Source organism: Balaenoptera musculus, chromosome 8 (assembly GCF_009873245.2).
Source record: "Balaenoptera musculus isolate JJ_BM4_2016_0621 chromosome 8, mBalMus1.pri.v3, whole genome shotgun sequence".
Lineage (NCBI taxonomy): Eukaryota > Metazoa > Chordata > Mammalia > Artiodactyla > Balaenopteridae > Balaenoptera > Balaenoptera musculus.
Window position 1 is genome coordinate 38,914,203 of NC_045792.1, and position 25,069 is coordinate 38,939,271.

Here is a 25,069-nt window from a genome sequence, read left to right on the forward strand (position 1 = left end):
GAATAACAACATTTATCAGTTACAGTTCTGATGTGCCTTGGACATGAAAAATTGGGGGCAGGGGCGGGGGCTGCTCACCTTATGGAATTCTTTTGCCCTTGCTCTGTTTTGGGCACATGCGGCTTGCTTTGCTTTCTCTTCCTTTTGCTTTTTCACTTCAGGTAACTGGTATAATCTGTAAGAAATTTATATGGAATTAAAGACAGACACTTCAGCTATGTGAATTCATATATCTTCGTATATCCACATACATACCTTAGAGCCCTTTGGTGCATATGGGCTTGTGCAGTCTTTCTGTCTTCAGGAAGAGACACTCTAACCTTGTTCACACCCTTCAGGTGACTGACAAATGAACCTGAGCAGAGAACAAGTCATTTAATATATATGTAATGCCAGATTCTCTTTGAAAACTGATGTGGAGAGTATACCTGTAGGTTTCTCCTTTACTATTTTGGTTTGAGAACTTCCAGAGACACGAATTTTATTCCTTATTTCTTTCTGTCTCTGTGAGGATCTCTCCATAAATGCTTTTTTTCTTTTTATAAATGCTTCTTGTAAGCTCCCTGGAGTAGCTGTAAACTTTGAAAGGGTTTCTGTTTAAAAGAAAAAAATTGAGGCTATATGTCAGCAATATACGAACATGCGGGGTTTCTGCTCAAGTAGTGGGAACCTGAGTGGGGAACCCCACTGGCCCCTGGGCTCACTAATCTGATGCTCAGGGCATACATACCTGCACACACAGCTGGTGGTTTCTCCACAGAATGTTCTGATGCAGCTGGACAATCTGAGTTTTGTGTTTCTGATAGAAGAGGCAGAAATTCACTCACCTAATTGTGAGAAAGTCATAGACTTTACCACTTGACCTCACTGTACAGATTCACAGCAAAGGTTCTAAATTTTACCCATTCTCAACCCTAGGTCCTTTGGCCTTTCTAGAAAGTTCAGTTATCAGCTTGTCCACTGTGAGCACATTCATACAACGATTCTAATGTAAGAATAAATGCCATATAGAAAGCTAAGTAAAACTATCCTTTTTTATTCCCTAATTCTCAACTATGGGTTGCTGTATGAAATGAGAGCTACGAAATTTACCTGAAAACAGCTCTTTGCCTCATTTTCTCTCTTTTCTTCTAGAGTTAAGTTTGCAAAATCCATTTCAGCAATACTGATATCACTATTGCTTATCAATGTAAGTTCTGGTTCTTCCATTATACCATGGCCACATTCTGTCTCCTGTGCAGTAAAAAGGGAAACAATATTCAAAAATCATAGCCTCAAAAACACTCAGAATGTGAAAAATATGTACATTACGGAGGAAGAACACCAGGTTCTTCAAGACAAACTACTCCATGGGTTACAGAGCCAAAAGCGCCTGCTGACTGACTGGGGGCTGTGCAGAACTGCAGTGTATGTGTCCCCTACCTATCTATCTGAATGGCCGCTGGGCTGCAGCTGAATGCTGCGAGACCACAAATTGCTTCAACCATGTTTTGTTTGTTTTTTGATGTGGACCACTTTTAAGTTACAGTATTGCTTCTGTTTTATGGTTTGGTTTTTTGGCTGCAAGGCCTGTGGGATCCTAGCTCCCTGACCAGGGATGGAACCCACACCCCTGCATTGGAAGGCAAAGTCCCAACCACTGGACCGCCAGGGAAGTCCCTAGACCACACTTTATTAAGGAGAAAACCTTTTAATACTGAACAAGAATTTACAAAAAACACAAAAATCCAAAAGCTGCCAAGTAAATCACCTTATTTTTTGCTTATCTGTGAAGGGACAAACACATAGTACTAGAAGGTAAGCTGAAACCAAGCAGATTAATCCAGTGCAGCACAATGAGGTTCAACACTGTTAAGTGCTGAAGCATAGGCTGAGCCACCATTTTTCAGGAAAGCTGGAGAAAAATGTGAATTGGGAAGATCTGTAAAATTCAGAGGGAGGTCAAATTTAAAAAATTTCTTTTCTCATTTCATTGGAGATTTCCAATGATTATGAGATTTACTATATCTAAGATAGTAGCTCTGTTGCATCTCTTGCAATTTTGTTTAAAAAGTCTTCTGAAAATGAAATCAAAGATTATATACAACACAGATTTCACTTACCCAGATTGGAATAGAGTTCTGTAATGAAAACGATCCAGAACTTACAAAGAGCTCTGACTGTGCTAGTTGAGTTTGGTTTCCTATGATTGTTGGAGTTTCTGCGGTAGTTGAATCCTCAAGACATTTTTCATTCTGAACAGTGACTGAATATGGTGTCTGAATTGAAGTTCTTACACATAATTGTGGATTTATATTTAAGACTCCACAGGTTTCTTTATCATCAGTGAGCCCTTGACCTTGTAACACTGTTCCAACTCCTCTTTCTGACAGTTCTTCAAAGCCCAGTCTTTCTTTTCTGCCTTCTGGTTGGTCTTTTATTGAGCACTCACTAGAGGTAGAACCACATGGAGTGCTATGCTGTAGATTTAACTGATGAAATACATTAGCCTCACCAGATGAACTGAAGACTGAACTTTGCAAATTTCCTACAGAGAGCTGGAAGGGAACACTTTCTTGCTTGTTTTGTAATATTTCATTCTGTTCAGAGGAGTAGTTTTGATTTTCCACCCCTTGGGAAGAGTCTCTTGCTTCAGTGCTAAAAATACTTGGTAAGTCAGCATGCTGGCTTCCTTCCTGTGAAGAAAATTCTGGCAGAAGTTGCTGAAAAGACTGTTCAGACCCTATAAGAAATCAGTTGATCATAATTATATGTTGTAAAACTTGAATAGAGATATGGTCGCTAATAGTTGCTGAGGACATTGCAAGTAATAGGTTACTTAAAATTTTAGGAATGAAAACTGACATAGACATGAGTAGAAAGTTAAAGGACGGTCACAGTGATTTTCGAATAACTACTGCTCACACCATGTTATTTTCTCCTATAATATTTAACAAAGGAACTATGACTTAAACACGAGGACTTTTCCCCCCATAACAGAATACTGACTTTATAACAAAGACTTAAACATGCATGTGCATCTCATATATATGTTGTGATGTGTGTGTATATATATAAAATTTGTATAAAAAGTTTTAGAAGGATACTTAAACTGATAACTGTAAGGGTTGAGGTAGGGAAGTTGAGCAAGAGGCAGCACTTTTTATTTTATCAAAATAAAATGCAAACTGAGCATATATTACTTCTGTTATTTAAATAAATATACAGAGAAACTGGTGAGGTGGAGACAAACCAAGAGCAATTGATATGAACAACCGTGAAAAACAATGGAGCTTTATTTAACTTTTTTGAACTTCTACATACCTTCAATAACAGTTTCTGTAGCAAAACTCTGAGCTTCGTCACGAGCCCAGTTAGGATCAGGCTGGTTCAGGCTGGTCCTCAATGCTGTAAAAGAAGCTGTACTTTTGGGTGGCAGACTAGAACGGAGGCTTTCACAGGAGGAATCTGACCTCTGATGGAAGACAACAGGGAAACGCTGAAATATTAGTATTTACTATGTGTTACCAGTTGAATCAATCTTTTATGTTTCTTTGATATTATTCTTCCTTAATTACCACTTTACTACCACATAAACCACTTCCTTATTCAAACCCAATTCTTTCACTTTAGTAAATATGAAACAGACTTTTTGTTTAGAAAACAAATTGTGAATTAACAAAACAGAGTTCAGAATATGACTGAATCATTTTCTCATAAGCAGGAACTATGCAGAGCTGCCTGGAAATAGAAAGACCCAGGTTTGAATCTTAGCTCCTTTATTGTATAGGAAGAGACTTTAAATTTTGCAAAATTCTGTTTACCTGACTGTTTAAGACTGAATTCCATTAAAGTAACACCACCCCCCAAAACCCTGAAAAGTTTTTATGGGTCCTCATAGCTGGAGATAAAACTTTGGGACAAAATTCTAATGCACCTATTTTCAATCTTGGTTCTGCATTATAATCACTTTATCTGACCATTCCTAGGGATTCTGATTTAATTGGTCTGAGGTACAGTCTGGGCACTGATATCTAAAAGCTTACCAGATGATTTTAATTGGCAGCCAAGGCTAAGAAGCATTGTTCTGTTCTAACAGAAGAAAAGACAGACTGTTTTTGGAAATTCACTGCAAAGAAGCATCTACTTTATTATACCTGGTAAAAGTCTTTGCTGTCTTGAGAAATCCCAGAGAAAGATGATGACGAATCAAAATCTGGATGTGGTTCTAAGGGTTTAAACAGCTGACGATGCAAATTTGGAAAACTCTGTTCCAGTTCTGGAAAGTCAAAGTCAACTGTTGGAATTTTAAGGAAAAAAGACACTTATTTTAAAAATAAAGCCTAGAAAAGTAGTACTAAGAACATATTCATAAGGTAGCTCCAATTCAACAAAATTACTTGCATTTTTTTCATTACCAGCAGATGCTTTCAAATTAAGTCCTACCGTTCTCATGTACAAAAGCAGCGGGTGGTGGCGGTGGTTTGACCAGAACCTTTGACAAATGCAAGTTTCCATTTCTATTATAGCCTCAAGGTCTTTATGGGGTTAGTTAGGAGTAAGATGCCATCATTGTCACTGCTTTGTTACAGTAATCTTTGCTATTCTCAGCTCATTTCAGGATCAATGATTTGAAAAAAAGAAAAGCTCACTGTAGCAAGTGTTGCCACAGGCCAGACACTGCACTTTATGTGCATTATCCCCAACACCCCTCCTTCCACAGGAGACAAGAGTAAGCTGCCTGTGGTCTCACAGTTAGGAAACGGTCAAGAGGTCTGATTTCTGAGTTCTTGTGCTCAGTATGGCAATACTGAGCTACTGTAGTTAACTTTGCAAAGGTGAAGGAAGATCTGCTCATCTCTTCTACACTGTCTCAGTCGGTCTGTTTCCGGAGCCCCTCTCTCACTAAGTGCCCTCGGCGTTTTCCATGTTGTAACTGCTACAGCAAGCCATCAAAACACAAAGCTCAAACAATGACTACTTCCAACTAAAAAGGATGAAAGGTTAAAAGTTAAAAACACTTAGTTTACATGGAAGTATTTGTTCACAAATAATTTTACCCCACAAGTCTGTTTTTTCAGTCATCAAATTTGCTTCATTTATGTACTTGTCTATCATCTGCTGAATGTGTGTCTGACCAGATGTAAATGTTTCCACTGCAGGTAAAAGAGGTTTATGGGCGTCTTGAGGGTCCTGTCCTTGATAAATAACTTGTGTTGAAGGAACTACAGAACTTAAAACATTTGTTTCCTCTTCTTTACTGTTGGGAGATTCTTGTTCCCTCTGGTCCACAAGCTCTGAAAACGACTCTGAAAATTGGGTTTAATGAAAATATTTAGTGTCTGGGTACTTCCTTTGAGACATATTTTAGCAGAGAGGCATAGCAGTACACATCGATAAGGAATCAGTGCAGCCAAGAAATGTGCTCCGTAGAGTCCCACCAACATTAGCAGACCCTCCTCAACGTGCTACTGGAGATGAGCAGAGTGCCTCTGCGTCTGCAGCCCCGTGACTTCAATCATGGTTAGAATGCTGTCCAATATTCTAAAGGCATGATTACTTTTGAGATTTAAAGAACAATCCCTCTCAGCACCTTGTGAAAAGCAATGTTGGCTCTCACCGCTGTACTGCAATGCAACTGGTGCTTCTCTTTCAATTTATTTATAAACATTCTGATATTCTTACCTGTAAGGCTCAAATCTGTGTTTTCATAACTTAAAAAGCTCCCAGTAGAAACAGTTACTGAAGATAATGGCTCATGATAAATTTCTTGTGTTTCAGCCTAAAAATTAAGAAGAACATTAGGCCACAATGTAGGAAGTAATATCTAGAAAAAACCCAAGTCACCAACATTAGCAGTTATTTATTCTGAGCTCAGATCAAGTGTAGAAACCTTCATAGTTACAAAGGTCCGTAGTAAAACCTTTTCATCATTGCTCAGAACTGATTAGCCTTTCATACACACAACCCCCAGCCCACTCTCACCCCCCCATCAGTAAGTCCTCAGTTATCCACTGTCACCTTTACACACACACACACACACACACACACACACCCCACTTATTGTTTTAAATTATTCTTTTGCTTCTCAGAACTATGGAGATCATGCATCAGGTAGACTAAAAGGTCTTCTGATGCTCAGATTTGGCTGTTTTCATCACTGATCCACTCCAGTAAGAGCAGATCTCAGAGAACAGAGACTTCAATATTCCACAACTTCCGTAAACTAAAAAGACAATATGAAGCCAAGCAACTCTAACAATGCAGCACACATCAACACATTACTAACCTTATCATCTGGCTTCACATTTGGACCCAGGTACGTATGGTCTTCTTCCTCCACAGAGTAACTTAATACTGCATGATTCTCAACCACAGCCTCACTGACCTTGACTAAAATGGGGAAGGAGGGGGAAGGTCTGGATTATGACAAATCAAATATTTAGCACCAGAGGGCATAATTTCCTGCTTTCCTACAATTTTCTCTCATATTTTGCTTTGTAGAGTTGCCTTATCTTAGACCAAAAAGAAAAAAAAAATTCATGTTATTATTCATTAAAAGCATTTAGGACTTCCCTGGTGGCACAGTGGTTAAGAATCCACCTACCAATGCAGGGACACGGGTTTGAACCCTGGTCCGGGAAGATCCCACATGCCTCGGAGCAACTAAGCCCGTGTGCCACAACTACTGAGCCTGCGCTCTAGAGCCCGTGAGCCACAACTACTGAAGCCCGTGTGCCTAGAGCCCGTGCTCCACAACAAGAGAAGCCACCGCGATGAGAAGCCCGCGCACTGCGACAAAGAGTAGCCCCCGCTTGCCACAACTAGAGAAAGCCCACACGCAGCAACAAAGACCCAATGCAGCCAAAAATAAACAAAATAAATTAACTAATTAAAAAAAAATTTATAGTCAGCACAATATAATTTTTCATGGAAAACTGTAGTTGTCATTATTATTCTATGAATAAAACCCTTTAGAAAAGAGCCAGTGTGATGGGAAATGCTTGTCATTAATTTTAAGTGAAGAAGCAAGAATATTCAATTATAAGTACAGTGTGATCTCAAAGGTGAGAAAAATGCACATAAAAAAGACAAAAACACCAAAGTGCAACCAGTGGTTGCTTAAGAATGGTAGGACAAGGAGGAATTTTACTTCTTTATAACTTGCAGTGCTGTCTAAAATCACAATGAGCATACACTGCTTTTATTATGAATTATCATTCCTAATTACATTTGACATATTAAAAATACATAAAAATTATACTTTCTGTCTCACTATTAGTAATCTGGGTATTCTGAGTTAGTTTTTCTCGTACTCCCAATAGCCAACATTTGTGAGAAAGCTGGCCAAGGAATATGGTCATCTGTGGCTCTGAAATAGAATATAATTAAAACTGCTCCGCCAAATATAAACTAAAATTTCTGTCTCATTATCCCCATGATATTATTAAAAGAGATCATGAACATTAAAAGTATGTTTCTAAAAAAAAAAAAAAAAGTATGTTTCTTAGATGTTTGTGTAAGAAATGTTTTCTAAGAGGTAACCCAGGACACGTACACATGCACACATACGTATCTGAATATGTGTGCAGATACATATATTTATTCATAAAATATCTGTATTACAGATAATAAAGTAAAAACAGCAAATATCAAATATATTTAAATATAATTTGTTTTTAAATACAATTTTTTAGCCTCTCCTAGTTCAATTAAAAATATATTATTGTGATACAATTGATTTAACCATTAAACTGTTATTTGGTTGCTTCTTTACACACTAAAATTTTAAGTGAAGAAAGTAAGAGATGGTGAAACTTTATAGTGAGTTGTTATTTTTTCTTAAGCAGCTCATTTCAAAAGCTAGTTGTGAGATGGGAAATTACGGGTTTACTATTTCATAATCACAGTTCTATAACTGTTATTATCGGTAACAAACCAAAGAAGATTCCCCCAGAGGAGGGTGACCAGGGTAGCACTTGGGTAGTGATAAGAATTGAAAAATAAAAATAAGGGAAAGAAGCAAGGTCAGAGTTAAATAAACTTCAGTGAAACTGCAGTTTTGTGAAGGTGATAAATGAGGGGAGAAAAGTCTGAACATGTCTGAACATAGACAAAACCATGAATACTGTCCAAACCACAAAAATGACCTATCATCTCCTTATCCTGGCTAACATGAGTGACTGCTGCTTAATCAAGTACAGCTTTACTTAGCCTAACTCCATTATTCCTACCTAAGACCTAGGGAAGAATTTTGTAGGTATCCAATAACAGGATCACCCTTGCTTCCTGATAATATCCAGTACTAACAAGCAAAGCCCTATTTCAAAATACTTAAACCCTCCTCAAAATCACCTAATAAAGCCCAAATCTTATAGTAAGTCCCTTCTAATACCCTCTCACTAATTCATTGGCCTCATGGTTCCCCATGGTGTGCATTCTCCCTAACTACAACAAGTCAGAGCACCCAGCTTTCTTCGATTACATGTGTGCTCTTGGTAGTCTTTGGCTAGAGGACATTGACAGGTAGAATAAAAAGGAATGCAAGTATTCACCGGCTACATCTAAAAACATGGTAATGGTTTTTATTTTAAAATGTCAAAAACTATAATTCATTGGAAATTATATTTTGTAGTTATTTCAATCTCCAATTAAAAAAGGAGAAGCTAAAGTCAATTTTTCTATAAACCCTCAAAAAGAAAATAGGTCTTGCTCATCTCTCATTGTATTAAACCCTAGATACAACTAAGATAACAATTATCCAAGTATATGTGACAGCTAAAATAAAAAGAAATCTGGTTAGAAAAGGCAACTACTTAAAAGGTGCTTTAGAACTAATGAAGCAGTACTGGAACTATGCTTTGCAGGGTCAATATTATACATATAAAATAGCTTGTTATAAATATGCACAAATTCAAAAGCGAGAAAATTAACATCAGTTGTCTCTGGGTGGCAGAATTAAGTGATTTAAAGTTTTTTCCTTGTAACTTGTTCCTTAATACTTTCCAAATATTTAAAACTAAACATAAAACAGCTCATTTAGAATGCCACAGATAGAATTTTTAAAAGATAATACTTAGTATTTAATTAAATGTGGATTGTTACAAATAGGCTTAAACACAAAATGTGTAGAGTTTGCCAACTGTAAAAACCTCATACCCTTACATACTTCCTACCGACATTTACTTACTTAGTGAAACAATTTAAAAGTGTAATTAATTATTCTCTAAATAAACTTCACTTCCCTCATTCAACTTTATGTGTACAGAAATAATATAGGCTTCTTATGGAAAAAAAATTTCACAGTATGTAAACATATGAAATAGAAGTGTGAAACCCAACCTCCAACAAAGATTAACCCGTACCTAAACTTTGGTGATTCTTATTCCAGACAGTTTTCAAATGCATGAACACAGACTTTTCTCCCCTCATTTAACACCTTCACAAAACTGCAGTTTCACTGAAGTTATTTACCATTTTTCATTACAAGTAACACTACAATAACTATCTTTTGTCCACATATTCTTATGCACAGCAATTCCAGTTTCAACTTCTTTCTCTCTCACCTGCTTTATCAGAGTCATCACCACAGATGTTCTCCTGGGCAACTGGGTGAAGATGACCAAATGGATCACAGCCCAGGGGGCTCCCAAGAAAACTTAGTTCTCGGCTTACTGAGACCCTCAGTGGGTCTCTGTCTTGATAAAAGTCTGCTTTACCTGGGAGGGAGAAAAAATTGACTCACTGGATTTCCACTTACGTTTCTAGTTAAAACTAAAATGGCAATTTAAATTATGGGTAAAAATCTAAACTCTTAAAGACTCAATCAGTGTAGCAAGAAAATAGTAACTGCTTAACTTTCACACAGCCTTTAAATTATTTCACTTCAATTTTACTAAGTTTTTAATGATACTCCTACTTCCTAATAATAGAAAATGCTTCAGTACTGACTAATCACAGGAAAAATGCCTGGAAAAATGATCAACCATTAAGTATTATAAGGAATAATATGCATTCGTAATATAAAGTTCAAAAATAGCTACAGCTAATCTGTGGTATGAGAGATCAAGATAGGGGTTTACCCTGGGGAGAAGAGGAGGAAGAGTAATTGCGAGAGTACAAGGGAAGCGTTTATGGAGTTCTCTAACATTCCAGTTCCTGACCTCAATGGTGTTTACCTGAGGGTGATTATCAAAGTAATAATCACTGAAATAAACACTTATGACTGAAATAAACACTCATGAAACAAACAAACAAACAAAGGAGTGGGAGACACTCAGAAGTAGAAGCTAATTTACTGTGCAGAACCCCAGAAAAACTTGGGAATTAAAGGCAAGAGGTATTACAAAAGGAAGGTGTGAATCAGGGAACTGAAAACAGGGAGAATGTTTAAAAACATGTACGTGGAAAAGATCACCTGAGATTCCTATCTCTCAACATCATCCCCAGAGAAGACCAAAGGTTTATCCTCTAGAGAAACTGAATCCTACACACTCTGCGATCAAATTTATAACAGACTCTCAAACTGGTAAAGCGTCAAAGGATTACCTTTCTAAGGGGAAAGGTGCAGTAGTTGACAGGATTTGAACCTGTGTGGGGAAACACCAATGGATTTCTAGTCTATCGTCTTAACCACCTGGCCACAACTACATGAATCCAATACACTCTGAATTTAGGGGGATCAGGCACTGAAAGGGGCAAAGGTGGAGGGAAGAAAAAGAATGCCATAAGGAAATCAGAGGTATTAAAAGAAAGTTTGCACCCTCGACTCAGATCCCCACAGGTCTGGCTCCATAACAGCAACAGCCAGGCTTGTATCAAACTTGGAGGATCTTTCTTTGAAGAAACTAAACTGTAAATTGCTCAGGGAAAAGAACCACAGATACTAAGTTGAGGATCCTCAAGGAAAAGCCACATTTTCCAATGAAATCCAGAAGTAAATAAGGTCCCCACCTATAGAATTTCCAATTAGCCATTCAGTGTTCCGCTCAAATATGCAAGATATTAGAGAAAAGCCTCTAAAATTTCAGACAAAAAAAAAAAAAAAGGAAGAACCCAAACAGAGAAAATACAGGAACCCAAACAAACAAAAACCTATAAATATTCAAAGTAGGTAGTATTTTGCATCCATGAAACAAGAGCAGGATGCTACGAAAAGAAAAAATCAGAAAGGAGGGCAAGCTTTTAGAAACTACACTTTGAGAGCCAAAATAAAAATTCCTAAGAAATGTTAGAAGAAAAAGCTGAGAAAATTCTCCCAGAAAGTAAAGCCAAAAGAAATAGACTACAGGGACTTCCCTAGTGGTCCAGTGGGTAGGACTCCATGCTCCCAATGCAGGGGGCCCGGGTTCGATCCCTGATCGGGGAACTAGATCCTGCATGCATGCCACAACTAAGAGTTCGCATGCTGCAACTAAGGAGTCCGCATGCCACCACTAAAAAAAAGATTAAGACCCAGCAAAGCCAAAAAAAAATAAAGTAGAATACAGAGAAGAAAAGAAAATTGGAAGAATATTATAGCTCACTGTTTCTCAATATTAACTTTATCATCACCCACCTAAGAAGCCCTTTCAAAACTTTTTTCCTAATTGCCTCCTAACTCCATGAAACTTAATAACTATATATATATTGTATATCTTTTTATGTACATTTGTGCTTTGGTACATAAAGAGTAAGACTTTTTCATCTCCCTGAGAACCAATTTTCATCCCCTTTGGGGACAACAATAACCTTGTTAAGAATGTATCATCCAATATCGCACTAAAAGATGTTCTCACAAACAGAGAAAATGATGTGATCTCAAATTATTTTAGTGGTGTTTAATATTTGGCTTAATTTTTGCTAAAATCCATTGCCAACTACAGAAGTAAATACAAGAAGAAACACCTAGGAGACTTGAAAAGTGACTGTGTCTGGTGAGTAGCATCAAGGGGTGGGGGGGTGTGTAGGGGCAGGAAGAAATGGTGTTTCATGTTGTAACCTTTTAGCACTATTTGCCTATAATATTTTGACTAAAAGTATTACCCAAAGAAGTGTGATGAAGGCTATGATGAAAGCTCCCAAAGAGCACATGACAGGGATGCCTGATAGCTCGGGCAAAGTTTATGCCACACAAGTGGCACTTACCTCAACCCTGAAGGGAGGGAGTGAGATCATGAAGGGCCTTGTGGGTGAAGCTAGGGACTTAAGACTTAATTTAGACTTATTCCTCCAGTCAAAGGGAAACGACTGAAGAGTTTAAACATGGAGCAATAGAGGCAGATTACTCTGAGTACACCATGGGAAAATGAATGAGAGTAATACCAGACTGGAAACAGGGAGACATGGGGAGTTGTAGCAGCCCTTCAAGAAAGAAATGACAGCCTGAATTAAAAGAGTGGTAGTGGGAATGGAAACAAATGGACAGATTCCAGAGTTGATCAACTAGAACTGAGAAGAACAGGTACTCTGTAGGGTGTGGCAGAGGTATAGACAAGGAAACAGTCAAGACTTACATCTGGGTTCTTTTCATTGACAAAAGGCTGAAGGATAAGGAGGTGGAGGTGAGGGAATATATAGCTTTCCCTTTTATTTTATTTTATTTATTTATTTATTTATTTATTTATTTATGGCTGTGTTGGGTCTTCGTTTCTGTGCGAGGGCTCTCTCCAGTTGCGGCGAGCGGGGGCCACTCTTCATCGCGGGCGCGGGCCTCTCACTGTCGCGGCCTCTCCCGTTGCGGAGCACAGGCTCCAGACGCGCAGGCTCAGTAGTTGTGGCTCACGGGCCTAGCCGCTCCGTGGCATGTGGGATCTTCCCGGACCGGGGCACGAACCCGTATCCCCTGCATTGGCAGGCGGATTCTTAACCACTGCGCCACCAGGGAAGTCCTAGCTTTCCCTTTTAGATAGGCTGACATTTTTGCAATCTCAAACACAACTCATTAAATTATAGGAATCAATGGTGAGAATTTCCCAATGCTCATTCTGAATTAGGAAAAGCGCCAATCAATTCCTGAACAGTTGCGTTTACCAAATAGTGCAAAATGAAGAAAAGCTTCCAAAGCCTAGTAACAAATAGAATCATTACTTTGTTATAATCTCCATAAGACATAAGAAGAAAGTAAAAAGGGGAATGATTCTTAAGAGTTATTCTGGGGCTTCCCTGGTGGCGCAGTAGTTAGGAGTCTGCCTGCCAATGCAGGGCACACGGGTTCGAGCCCTGGTCTGGGAAGATCCCACATGCCGCGGAGCAACTAAGCCCGTGAGCCACAACTACTGAGCCTGCGCATCTGGAGCCTGTGCTCCGCAACAGGAGAGGCCGCGACAGTGAGAGGCCCGCGCACCGTGATGAAGAGTGGCCCCCACTCGCTGCAACTGGAGAAAGCCCTCGCACAGAAACGAAGACCCAACACAGCCAAAAGTAGATAAATAAATAAATTTATAAAAGTAATACTGAATCTTAAGAAATAAGTAAAAGGAAAGGAGGTAGTCAAAAAAAAAAAATCTAAAAAAAAAAAAAGAGTTATTCTGAATCTCTTACCTTCTTAAACTCTTTTAGCTGGAAACAAAGGTACAATATTTTATGGCTTTAAGACCAAAATATCTAATATTAACATTACATTTCTAAGTACCTTTCTATTTACAAAGTTATTTTCCCCCTTACAAAAGAATTTGCTTTGATAGATTTGATCAAGAGAATTATCTGGTTGAGTCTGAAATCTAGAAATAATTATAAAATGAAAATAGGGCTATTTACTAAGGATCGCAGGGAGGAATTTTTCTAGATAATTGAATCTAGGAAGAAGTACAGTGAAAAAATATAGGTGTTACAACTGCTCTTAAAGACAGGGTTTTACGCACCATGATTATCCTGTGAAAGATACAGGAAAAGAGCAGTGAAGGTACTGAAGGGAAAGAGCGCAAGGGAGAAGAGAAAAAACTGGGTTTTATCCTAGAGAAACTGGTTTAGAAAGGAAGCAGAGGGAAGCAAAAGTGTCAGAATAATGGATAGCAAAGAATTTTTGTCTACAATAAATTGCTTTTCCTCATATATAAAGAAACTAGTTACCTAATGACATATTTTTTTAAGTCCACATTTTAAATACTGTTGTACAAACCATTTTTTCCCCTTCATGAGTACTCACAGTCTAAGTTTCCTCAACAACAAAATATTTAGCATCCTGAAAAAATTGTAGAAAACTGGCAAACTATTAAAAAATCATATTTTATCAAACCATCTGTTTACCTAGTATAGAAGTTCTGCCACTTGCTGGTGATTCTACCTCTTGTATGGCACTAAGTTCATGTTGGTTCAAGTCCAATCCACCTTTAACTTTTGCTACAGGTGGTTTTGAGGATTTCCCACCCAGTTCTTTGTCCTGATGCTCCCCTATCAAGTCAAAGACAAAGTTAGGCACAATACAAATCTGTTAACGAAACAAACTGCTTCAACCGGCAAGTTGCAGGAGGTTAAAATAAAGAATCATCATCAGGATAATCAGTACAATAAAATGCAATTATCTTACCACTTTGCTTGGCATTACTATCTTCTGAAAGGAGCTGATTATCATCACAGTTTCTCCTGCCTGCACTACCAATGTTTTCCTGATTGTCTTTGGCTAGATCTTGGAGATGAACAAGGCATTCTCTGAGCTTCTTAGTTTCAAAATCATTTTCAACTGTGGGCTTACTTGTCTGAAAAAGTAGACAGACGAGGGTGGGGATGACACAAAATGAAAGATCATGTGAAGAAGTCATAGATTTGTATCTCCCTTCTTCAGTTAGAACCTCAACTACATGAACAGCTCCATCAACCACATTATTACAATTTTATCTATAGATAAAAAATGAGAAGTACTTCTAACATTGAAAGGGTAATAATTCCATTGAAAAGTACAACCAGTCACAGCCTCGGACCTTACAAACAGCCTCCACTGCACCTTTCAATAGGAGATTATACTTGAGTATCCCTCTCTGCTTTTCTTCTCCCATTCCTTTTCCTGAAAATGACCAGTAAATCCCCAGAACTCAAGTTCTCATGAACGCAACTCAAGCTTCTCCTGAGCATCAAAGGATTGTAGAATTCTGTTTAGGCTAACTCACAAATTTAGGAAGTAGCCTTTTAAAATAAAATGGACACATTCATATATAGGAGAATATACTGTCTCCCATATAGAGAAACTATGAAAAGTCATCTGAGTGACCACATCAGAGTCCTCACAACAATTCAGTCACAAGCAGCCGGTCCGGTGGTCCATCAGCCTAAAATCACACCACTTTTATAACAGATGTTAATACTGTCACTTATGGAAAAAGATGGTACTGATTTTGATTCTACACAAATGTCAACAAAGTGCTATACAGAAAGCACAAACTCTGCCATTTGCCTAAGAGAAATTCTGCTAACTAGTTATTTTACAATTTAATCTTCTTGTGGTAAGCTCAAAATCCTTTATAACAAAACTTCAAAAGGCAACCTACATTTTCCATGATGTTTGAGTTTGGTTGTATCAAACCAGTGGCTGAAATTAGTTGGGCTTCAAATAACTATTAACTTCATAAACGCCATGCAAGGTGGATCAATTTTTACCTTTTAATTTCCACGTTGTTTAAGGTAGAAAATTAAAGCACAGTTAAGGTCAAACCACTTATTCTCAATAACTAAGAACTTATTTCGACCTAGGATTAAAACAAATATTTAGCTTGGCTGAGTCGGGTTACTGTCGATGTTTAATTCTTAGATATTAAAGATGAATACATACCTGACTGTCTTTAAAGAAATCCTTCAAGGTCTCCTGATGTTTCTGAATGTGCTGCTGCAATGCTGTTTGTCTCTGTACAAGCAATTCTTCTTGGGCTTTTTGGCCATAATGCAGAACTTCTTTTTGTAGCTCCATCTGCTTCTGAAGTCCCAAATTATCTTGCTGGGCTAAGAGAGGTTGTGAAAAACTCAAAAATCTATCTGGAAGTCTTGGGCTCATAGAAGCACTTGAAGGAGCTGCATGTTCATTCTTGGCTGAATACAATTCACAAATGTTTTTAGATTTTACTTCAGCAAAAGGTAGTGGAATAAATGAATGCTCTCCTTCCTTGGGTAGAAACACAGAGGGAACAGGCTGCTCAGAAGAGTCACCTTCAATCAGCTCTGCTTGCTTGTTTAAAAGCACTTCTTCCTGAGCTTTTTCATTAAAACGCAGCACTTCTCTCTGTAAGCCCAACTGTGTTGACACATGATCTTGCTGAGGCAGAAAAGCCTGGGATAAACTCAAAAGCCTATCCTGAGACCTTGGAATCTCAGGATGACTTGAGAAAACAGTACTGTCACTTCTGGTTGGAAGAGATTTTTGGATTCTTTCAGAGTCAGCAACAGGCAGTGCTATGTGGGATAAGGATGAAGAGGTGCTGGTCTGCTCAGGTGAGACCCCCTTCTCCAATTTACTTAGTCTTTGCAAAAGCAATTCTTCTCGGACTTCCTGTCTAGATTGAGTGGCTTTCCTCTGTTTGTCTAACTGCTCTTGAAGTGCCTTCAAATCACCAAGGAGAGGCTGGATAAAATGCTCAGATGACTTTTCCTCAAATTTATATTGTCTGGGCAAAACCAACTCTTTCTGGGTTTTCTCACTACATGGAAGGGGACCTGTCTGTGTATACACGTGTTCCTGTTGAAATGTAATCGGATAATCTTGTTGAGGTAAAACAGGCTGTGGTAAACCCAAAAGCCTATCAGGCAACCTTGGTATCTCAGAACGACTTGGGGAGACTATATTATCACCCTTAGTTGAACAAGGTTCTTGGATTCTACCAGCTTCACGAAGAGGTAATGGAGCAAAAGGACGCTGTACAACTAGGGGTAGGAAGGAAGAGGTGCCAACCTGCTCGGGAGATATTCTTCCCTTCCACTCACTCTGTTTATGCAAAAGTAATTCTTGCTGAGCTTCCTGTCTAGACTGAATGATGGCTTCCCTCTGTGTAGCTAACTGTTCTTGAAGTGCCTTCAAATTATCTTGTTGAGGCTGGATAAGCTGTGATATCTTCAAAAGTCTGTCCTGCAATTCTGGGATCTGAAAATGGCTTGAAGGAATTCTACTCTCACTCTCTGCTGAAAGAGGTTCCCAGGTTGTAAGAGATTCAGCAGAAGGCAATGAAGGAAAAGAAAGCTGTGCTAACTGGGGTGTGAACGAGGGGCCAGTTTGTTCAGAAGATACATTCCCTTGGGTTTTCTGGCTAAACTGAAGGGACTCCTCTTCTGTGTCTAACCATTCTTGGTGTCCTTCCAAATTATCTTGTAGAGGTTGTATATGTCGTGAAAATCCCAGAAGTCTTTCCTGAAATCTTGGGATCTTCCAGTGGCTTAAGGGAACTGTACTGTCACTCCTGAATGACATATAGTCCTGGAATTTTTCAGATTCAGCTCCCTGAGACAAAGAGGTGCCAGTCTGTTCAGAAGGAATTTTTTTTTCTAATTCACTTTGTTTGTGTACAAATTCCTGAGTTTCTTGTTTAGCACCAAGTATTACCCTCTGAATGTGTGACTGACCTTCAAGTGTTGTTAGATTTTCCTGCTGTGTCAGGCTACGTTGTGGAAAACTAAGAGACTCATCCTGAAATGCTGGCATTACCAAATGACTTGAGGGAATAACACTCTCCTTCTCAGAGAAATAAAAGTTCTGAATTCTTCTAGGCTCAGTTTTAGCAGAAGCTTGTGAAGCAACTGAACGTTGAGTGACCACTGGCAGGAATGAAGAACTCATCTGCACAGACTTATTAGAGTCTTCCAAATCCCTTTGTCTACGTAAAAGTAATTCTGCCTGGGCTTCATGCCTGGCCTGAAGAGCATCCCTCTGTGTAGTCAGCTGTTCTTGGAGCAACTTCAAACTATCATGCAAAGGTTGGAACTGCTGTAGGAAACTTGAAGACCCATCCTGAGATTTTGGGATTTCAGATCGGATTGAGAGAATTTCCTTCTCACTCTTAGATGAATACTGGTCCTGGATTTTTCCAGATTGAGTACCAGCAGAAGGTAGTGAAGTAAATGTATGCTGAGCTTTTTGAGATGGGACAGAAGGGGGCTCAGTCTGTTCAGCCCATACTCTTCCATCCAATTCACTCTGTTCATGTACACATAATACTTCCTGGGCTTCCCGTCTAGCCTGAAAGCTGTCCCTCTGAATATTTAACTGTTCTTGGAGAAATTTAAAATTAAGCCTATCCTGAAGTTGTGGGACCCCAGGATGGCCTGAGGAAACTGTAGTCTCTTTCTTGGTTGGAGAAGATTCCTGGATTCTCCCTGACTCAGCTTTGGCAGAAGGCAGTGAAGCAAACGAATCCAGAGGTACCAAAGGAAGGAATACAGAAAGGCCAGTTTGCTCTTCCAATTCTTTCTGTTTGCACAAAAGCAATTGTTCCTGAGCTTCCTGTCTTAACCGAAGAACTTCTTTCTGTAGGTCTAACTGTTTTTGGAGAGCCTTCAAATTACCTTGCTGGGCTATGATATTCTCTGAGAATGGCAAAGACTTATCCTGCGTTTGGCCAACTACAGAATGGCTTACAGAAACTACACTTTTGCTCCCAGTTGAAAAGCGTTCCTGGATTTTTCCAGACTCAACTTTAGTAGGCAGAGAACTAAAAGAATGCTCAGCTACCAATGGTAGGAATGAAGAAGGTTCAATTAACTTAGACGATATACTTTCATTGTTCTCTGAGAACATTTGCTGGGAGTCTAAAGTTTGAAAAGTTGTTGCCCCAGAGGTTTCAGCTCTTTCTCTAGCATCCTGTACTATCAGTGGCTTATCATGTGACAAAGCCCTTGAAAGTGTATGAGAGTCTTTAGGGACCAATTTATAGTCTCTCTGTTGTGTTTCAGTCTGTGAGAGTTGCTTTGGCTGTTCCTGTGATTCCAAAGCTTGCTCGGCTAAAACATCTGAAGTAACTAATGTTTCGGTTGTTTCTACCTGTCTTTGTGGAAAGCGATGTTGTCTTGGAACCTGAAAATCTTGCTCTAATTTGGAGATCTGTACGGGTTGCATAGGTTGTTTGTTAGGACTCAACTTGGGTCTCTGACCTTGATCCTCAAGTTCTGATGCAACAGCGGGTCTTTCAGATTTCTGTGGTGGTACTGATGTAACAGAACCAGGTATCAATGGTGTAGCTGACATGGATGGGTACTTTCCTTTTAACATAGTCTGATAGTCGAGTAATCGTTTCCTGGCTGTTTCAACAGACTGTTTGTGAAGCCTACCCAAAACAAACAAGCATTATTCTTTTTTGATTAAAAAAAATGCCCCACATTCTTAAGTGTTTATACATTAAATTCAATCTAGGGGTGGCCATAATAAAGGCAGAAATGGAACAATGTTATTAACATTGCTCTTTGAGAAATCTACATGCCATAGTTCTAAAGGGAATCCTGGTAAGACCTTCATATAAACCAAATAATAAAACCTGAAAATGTAGCCACACACTATCACATATAAATTGTACCCTAGCTAATACCTGTTTTGCTGTAAGAGCTGTTGTTGATAGTTACGAATCATCTGCCTGTGATTATCTTCATCAGAACTTATGGTGCATGATGCTGGTGCAGTGCCAACCTAATAAAAGACAAAGCTACTAACTAAAAGGCAAATCCAGAAATAAGTACTAAAGTACTTTATGCAAACTGACGTTCTATAATTGTAAACTTCCATATAGCTTTATTTTTTATAAAAGAGACTGCCATTTCCATTGTTAAGAAATGAAGTAATCTACCACTCTCCTTTAGTGTCAAGCCCAAGAGCTCAACATACACATTACATACAAGTCATGGTCACATATATTAGCACCCTCTAGAAACTGAAAGATGAAAGTCATTAGGTTTGTATAAAGTTATTTTTACATATACATTATTTTTTTAAAAAATTATCAAATACAAATTAGAAATGCACTTTACTTTTCTGAATGCTAAGATTGCCCACACTTCTTTATCCCCCAACAATCTATGTAGGGATGAGATTTCCTGCATCGTACCCCAGTCTGTTGAGTTTTTTTTCTTTTTTCTTCTTCCAGCTGAGCTCTGAAGCAATCAGTTTCTAATCTTAACTTCTGTTGTTCAATTTGTTCAAGTAATTCCAACTGTTTTTGCTTCTGTTCTTCTATTTCCATTATCTAAATAACAAAAATACTATTGATTTATTAACAACAAACTCATGCCAAAGAAAAGTTTATATGCATTACAATGAAAAGAAACAGGTCTCATCACCAAGAGTACAAATTATCCAAGAAGAAAGTGGTGACATTTTATCTGTTATTGCCACTGCCAGAGGGAGGAAGGAAGCAAGAGACAGGAAAATGGGAAAGGAGGAAAAGGGAGAGAAGTAAAAATAAACATATTAACTATTTGTATTTCCTGGGAGCACAGGGAAACCTTGATCACCACTGAAGCACCACCTCCAGAGAAATAGCAAATTCTGTGTTCACATCTTTAATTTTACCTTGTTCTCAGTAAGAATAATGCCTAAGAAGTTAAATATCGAGAACGCTCACAACACTTTGATTTCTTAGGCATACTCATAAAAGGGTGCAGTTATCTACAAGCTAAATAAAAGTACAGTGAGCAACATTCAGTCTTTACTGTCAGGCATTAAAGAGATGGAAAATAATGGCAGAGTGAAGACAAATAAACTCAAAATTATACCAACACACACACACACATAAACCCAAGAACTAAAAACATGTGTTAAAGTAACTGCAAGATTCATGAGGACAGGGACTAGTCTGTCTGGTTGCCTGTTAAATCCAACACCTAGTAGCCCTTGAAACATATATAAGAAACATATACTGAATAAACAGAAAAGGGAATGTATGTGAAGTTTTATTAAGAAGAATACGTCTACTAGAGATAATGAAGAATGATCTTGTTTTCAAAATTAAAAATGTCTCAATATGATATTACCTATTCTTAATCAGGCAATAGTGGCTATGGCTTAGTTCCTGTCTTCACCTTCCTTTCCTTCACTCATAGGAGCCACGGAATTTAAACCATTTACAGTTTTGTAGTAACTCTAGAACTGCACTATCAATATAGTAGTCACTAGCTACATGTGACTATTAAAATTTAAATCAATCCAAAACAAATAAAATTTACAATTCAGTTTCTCAGTTGCACTACTCATACTTCAAGTATTCAACAGCCCATGTAGGTAGCAGTTACCATACTGAACATAGATATGGAACATTTGCATTACTGTAGAATATCTATTGGACAATACTGCTTTAGAATATTGATTAGAAAGCATTTATCTGAGACGAAATACTGGCTCATAGAATTGTCATCCCTCAGCTGCATTTTTATAAAAACTATGACTATAAACTGACTGGCTTAGTAACAATTAGCCTCTTTCGAGGTAATCTGTGTTAAGAAAATCTTTCATTAAAGTAGAAGGGACAAATATTACAGTTACAGAAGTTGAATTTAAAATTTTTCTTTGAAATACAGTTTTTCAAAAAAACTTTTGGGATTACAAAGCCCAGATCAATGTTTAATATTATGACAGGGACTCATTTATTCAACAAATATTTATTGAGTACTTACTATGTATAAAGCATTGTACAAGAAACTATGTAGGATAAATTGACTTTTTAAAAAAGACAGTCTCGGACTTCCCTGGTGGTCCAGTGGCTAAGACTCCATGCTTCCACTACAGGGGGCACGGGTTGATCTCTGGCCGGGGAAGTTCCACATGCCCATGGTGAGGCAAAAAAAAAAAAAAAAAAGACAGTCTCTGCCTTTAAAAAACTGATAAATTTTATAGGGAAGATAAGATACATACCAGAGTATAAAATACAAAGCAGAATGCAATAAGGGTCAAATGAGTAGTACAAGTAAAGATGAAGTACCTTCTATCAAATGAATGTGTAAGACAAGGCAGAAGAAATGGTATCAAAAGTAGCCAGATGTTAAGACAAATTTTACTGGTCAAATAAAACTATAGTACATAGGGGAAGAAAGAAACCTTTAAAAATAAAAATTTCAGGGACTTCCCTGGTGGTCCAGTGGTTAAGACTCCGCACTCCCAATGCAGGGGGCCTGAGTTCGATCCCTGGTTAGGGAACTAAGATCCCACTTACCTCAACTAAGCCTGAGCACTGCAACTACTGAGCCTGCGTACTCTAGGGCCTGCTCGCCACAACTCGAGAAGCCCATGCGCCACAACGAAGACCCAGTGCAGCCAAAATAAATTAAAAAATAAAAATAAAATAAAATAAAAATTTCAAATTACCTGTTTCTGCCTTGCTGCCATTCTAATTCTGGCTGCTTCTTCCTGAGGATGAAGTAGAACTGAACTCTGAGCTACAGCTGTGATAGGCTGAGTCTCTTTCATTTCTAAGAGAATCCCCAAAGCAATAATTAGTTTCAATAATTTAGAATTTGATACCACTGTAATGTCTTTTGTTCATTTATTACATGTAATTTTATTAGGAAAAAGATGTGAAGAATCAAGCAAGTTTAATTTGAGAATATGATAAAAAGAAATACCTTGTTCCTTTTCAGAGTCTGTATTGAATGAAAGTGGTTTATCTTCACTAGTAAGTGGTCCAGAGTCAACTGTTAGCGTGTCACTTTCAACAACTGTAATAGATACATCATTATGAACATATTATCGCTGTCAAACTTAAATCTGACAAATGTAACAAAAATCTACATTCAGATTGACACTGGTCCACCTGAATGTCTTATTTAGTTAAGATCCAGCCACCTTCCAGAGACCACATATTTTATCCAATAAATTCTAGCCTAATACAAAAAGACTAAGACTAAAATTATAAACAAAAAAGAAAAAACGAAGGAGAACTGACTTAAAAGGTAGGCTGACAGAGTTTCAAACACAATGGGACAGCATAAAAAGAGCAGAGTAAGCAAGGCACCAACGTGTAAAAAGAGAAGAAATTTAAATGTATCTTTCACATACTTAGGTATTAGGATTTTTATTATTTATGAATCCAGAGCAGAGAAGGAAGTTAAAGCAGTATACTTTGATCACATCAGGGTAGCCAGAAACTGAACGGAGCATTCAGTCACCTCATTCGTTCAGCACCTACTTATGTGCTGTATGCACATTTACCATGGTCAACAAGAAAAGGCCTCAAAGGAGGTAGGTGGGGGACAGAACATTATATAATTATCCTAGAAAAAAATTATAAAATTAGAAACGATGCTAAGTACTATATAAGAAAAAAGGGGGCTTATACAATAGAGTATTTCAGAGGAATCTGAATTAGACTAGGAACTCAGATGAGATTTCTCTTAGGAAATGGCATTTAAGTGGACATTTGAAAGGTAAGGAGGAATCAAACAGGTAAAGAGTGTGGGGATGTACAGGAGACCTTTCCAGATAGATCAGCAGGTATTAAGACCCTGTGAGGAGTGAAAAACTTGGCTCAGACAAGGGGAAGAATGAAGCCAGATGAGGCTAGAGAAAGCCTACTCACACAGGGCCTTTTCCAAAATAACTTGGTTATGGATTAAAGATGAAAGTGTCCCTTTGTATTAAATGCCAACACCATACTCTCTCTCCTTCTTCTCACTCCTTTTTACTGCCTTTGCTGCTTGCCCCTTCTCTAGCCATCTTCTAAATGATGCAGTCCCTTCAGATGGTCTTATAAGCCCTTTTCTCACTGAATTCTTTCCCCTAAAGAATTCTTCCATGCCCATGTGCTTGAATATCATATGTATATCTGACTTCCAAACTTACCTCTCTTTGCTTTAGGCTAGTCAATTAATTCAACAAATATTAACTGAGCACCTTTTATGTATAAGGCACTAGTCTAGGCTCTGGGGGTACAGCAATGAACAAAATCAAGCCCTATATTCCAGGACTGGAGGGTGAGGAAGGTGGAGAGGGGCAGGTGTCAAGACAAGAAGCAAATAAGCAAGAAGGTAAATTTATGGTCCATCAGATGTTAAGAGCTATGGAGTAGAGGTGATAGGGAGTGAAGATTATGGGGGTGGGGGAAGGCACAGAAGTTTGTTGTTTTATATAGAGTGGTTTGAGAAGGCATTACTGAGAAAGCAGTATCTGAGCAAATATCTGAAGGAAGTGAGACAGTGAACCATAAAAATATCCAAGAGCATTCCTCCCTCCCCCAACCAAGACCAGCACTTGCAAAGACCACATGATTCGTATTTGCTGTGTTGGAAAAATAGCCAGGAAGTCAGTGCCTACGGTGCAGCGATTGGGGAGAAAATGAAGTCAGAGAGAGAAGTAGTGGGGAGGGGTGTGTGTGCAGATCCTGTAAAGCTTTGATGCCACTGTAAGCAAAATGGTTTTCCTGAGGGAAATGGGTAGTTGTTGGAGGGCTTCTCCCAGAGGAATGATAAGCTGATGTGTTTTAACAGGATGTCTCTGGAAACAGATTATTGCAGGAAGGTGCAAAAGCTGTGGATGGAAGACCAGTTAGGAGGCCACCAGCTAATACAGGCAAGAATCTAGAGAATGAACATCACTTAAACTAGGATAGTAGGTGGTGAGGAACAGCTGGACTCTGGATATATTTTGAGGGTAGGACCGACAGGATTTGATGATGGTTTGGATGTAGGATATAGAAGAGCAGAACCAGAAAGACAAACTTTTTGGCTTAAGCAAGAGAATTTTTTGCCACTTACTGAAATATGTAAGATTATATATATATATATAAAATTCTACTACACTTAAAGTGCTCTGGAAGGAGATTCACTAAGGTTTCTAACATTTATTGCCTTTATTTAAGTGGCAGCATTATGGGCTTTAAAATATTTTCTTCCTTTTGACCTCTATTCTTCGATTTTTCAGAAATGAGCATATTTTTGAACAGCTTAGAAAGGGTTTATGTGCTATAAAATGAGATGACTGGAGAGAACTACCTTGTTTCTGCCCAGAAGATACTGTTCTGTCTTCACTCACAGTTGCTCCTGATTCAACTGTCAGGGCTTTACTTTCAGTTTCACTAACAGTTGTCATCATTTCGCTTTCATCCTCAGACATGGATTTAATTGTCCAGAGAGATTTTTGGTTTCGGATCTTATTTAATAATTTTTTAAAAAGAATTTTTGAAGGAATCTGGTGGGTCTTCATTGCCAAGGGAACTAAAAGTAA

At 38.3% G+C, this 25,069-nt stretch overlaps 1 protein-coding gene and 2 non-coding genes across 16 annotated transcripts in view; all 3 read right to left on the reverse strand.

The window, feature by feature from the left end:
- The window catches only part of CEP295 (centrosomal protein 295), a 48,725-nt gene that overhangs the window by 131 nt on the left and 23,525 nt on the right, over nt 1–25,069 (reverse strand). For 7 of the 14 annotated variants that reach the window (XM_036860690.1, XM_036860689.1, XM_036860692.1 and 4 more), the window contains 21 exons: nt 24,838–25,059; nt 22,474–22,566; nt 22,217–22,320; nt 19,965–20,102; nt 19,452–19,549; nt 15,722–19,193; nt 14,486–14,654; nt 14,206–14,349; nt 9,546–9,698; nt 7,256–7,351; nt 6,269–6,372; nt 5,665–5,761; nt 5,040–5,288; nt 4,137–4,276; nt 3,304–3,454; nt 2,103–2,722; nt 1,093–1,233; nt 731–827; nt 429–593; nt 256–355; nt 79–175 (listed from right to left, as the gene is read on the reverse strand). In XM_036860690.1, the coding sequence (XP_036716585.1) occupies nt 79–175; nt 256–355; nt 429–593; nt 731–827; nt 1,093–1,233; nt 2,103–2,722; nt 3,304–3,454; nt 4,137–4,276; nt 5,040–5,288; nt 5,665–5,761; nt 6,269–6,372; nt 7,256–7,351; nt 9,546–9,698; nt 14,206–14,349; nt 14,486–14,654; nt 15,722–19,193; nt 19,452–19,549; nt 19,965–20,102; nt 22,217–22,320; nt 22,474–22,566; nt 24,838–25,059 (6,650 nt within the window). Of the gene's footprint in view, nt 1–78; nt 176–255; nt 356–428; nt 594–730; nt 828–1,092; nt 1,234–2,102; nt 2,723–3,303; nt 3,455–4,136; nt 4,277–5,039; nt 5,289–5,664; nt 5,762–6,268; nt 6,373–7,255; nt 7,352–9,545; nt 9,699–14,205; nt 14,350–14,485; nt 14,655–15,721; nt 19,194–19,451; nt 19,550–19,964; nt 20,119–22,216; nt 22,321–22,473; nt 22,567–24,837; nt 25,060–25,069 lie in introns of those variants that run through there. The other 7 variants (XM_036860693.1, XM_036860695.1, XM_036860694.1 and 4 more) reach the window with 7 other exon arrangements.
- LOC118900302 lies at nt 5,849–5,918 on the reverse strand. The gene has a single exon (XR_005021084.1). It is a non-coding gene; the product is annotated as a small nucleolar RNA U2-30 (small nucleolar RNA).
- Nucleotides 6,066–6,145, reverse strand: LOC118900303. Its single transcript, XR_005021085.1, has one exon. It is a non-coding gene; the product is annotated as a small nucleolar RNA U2-19 (small nucleolar RNA).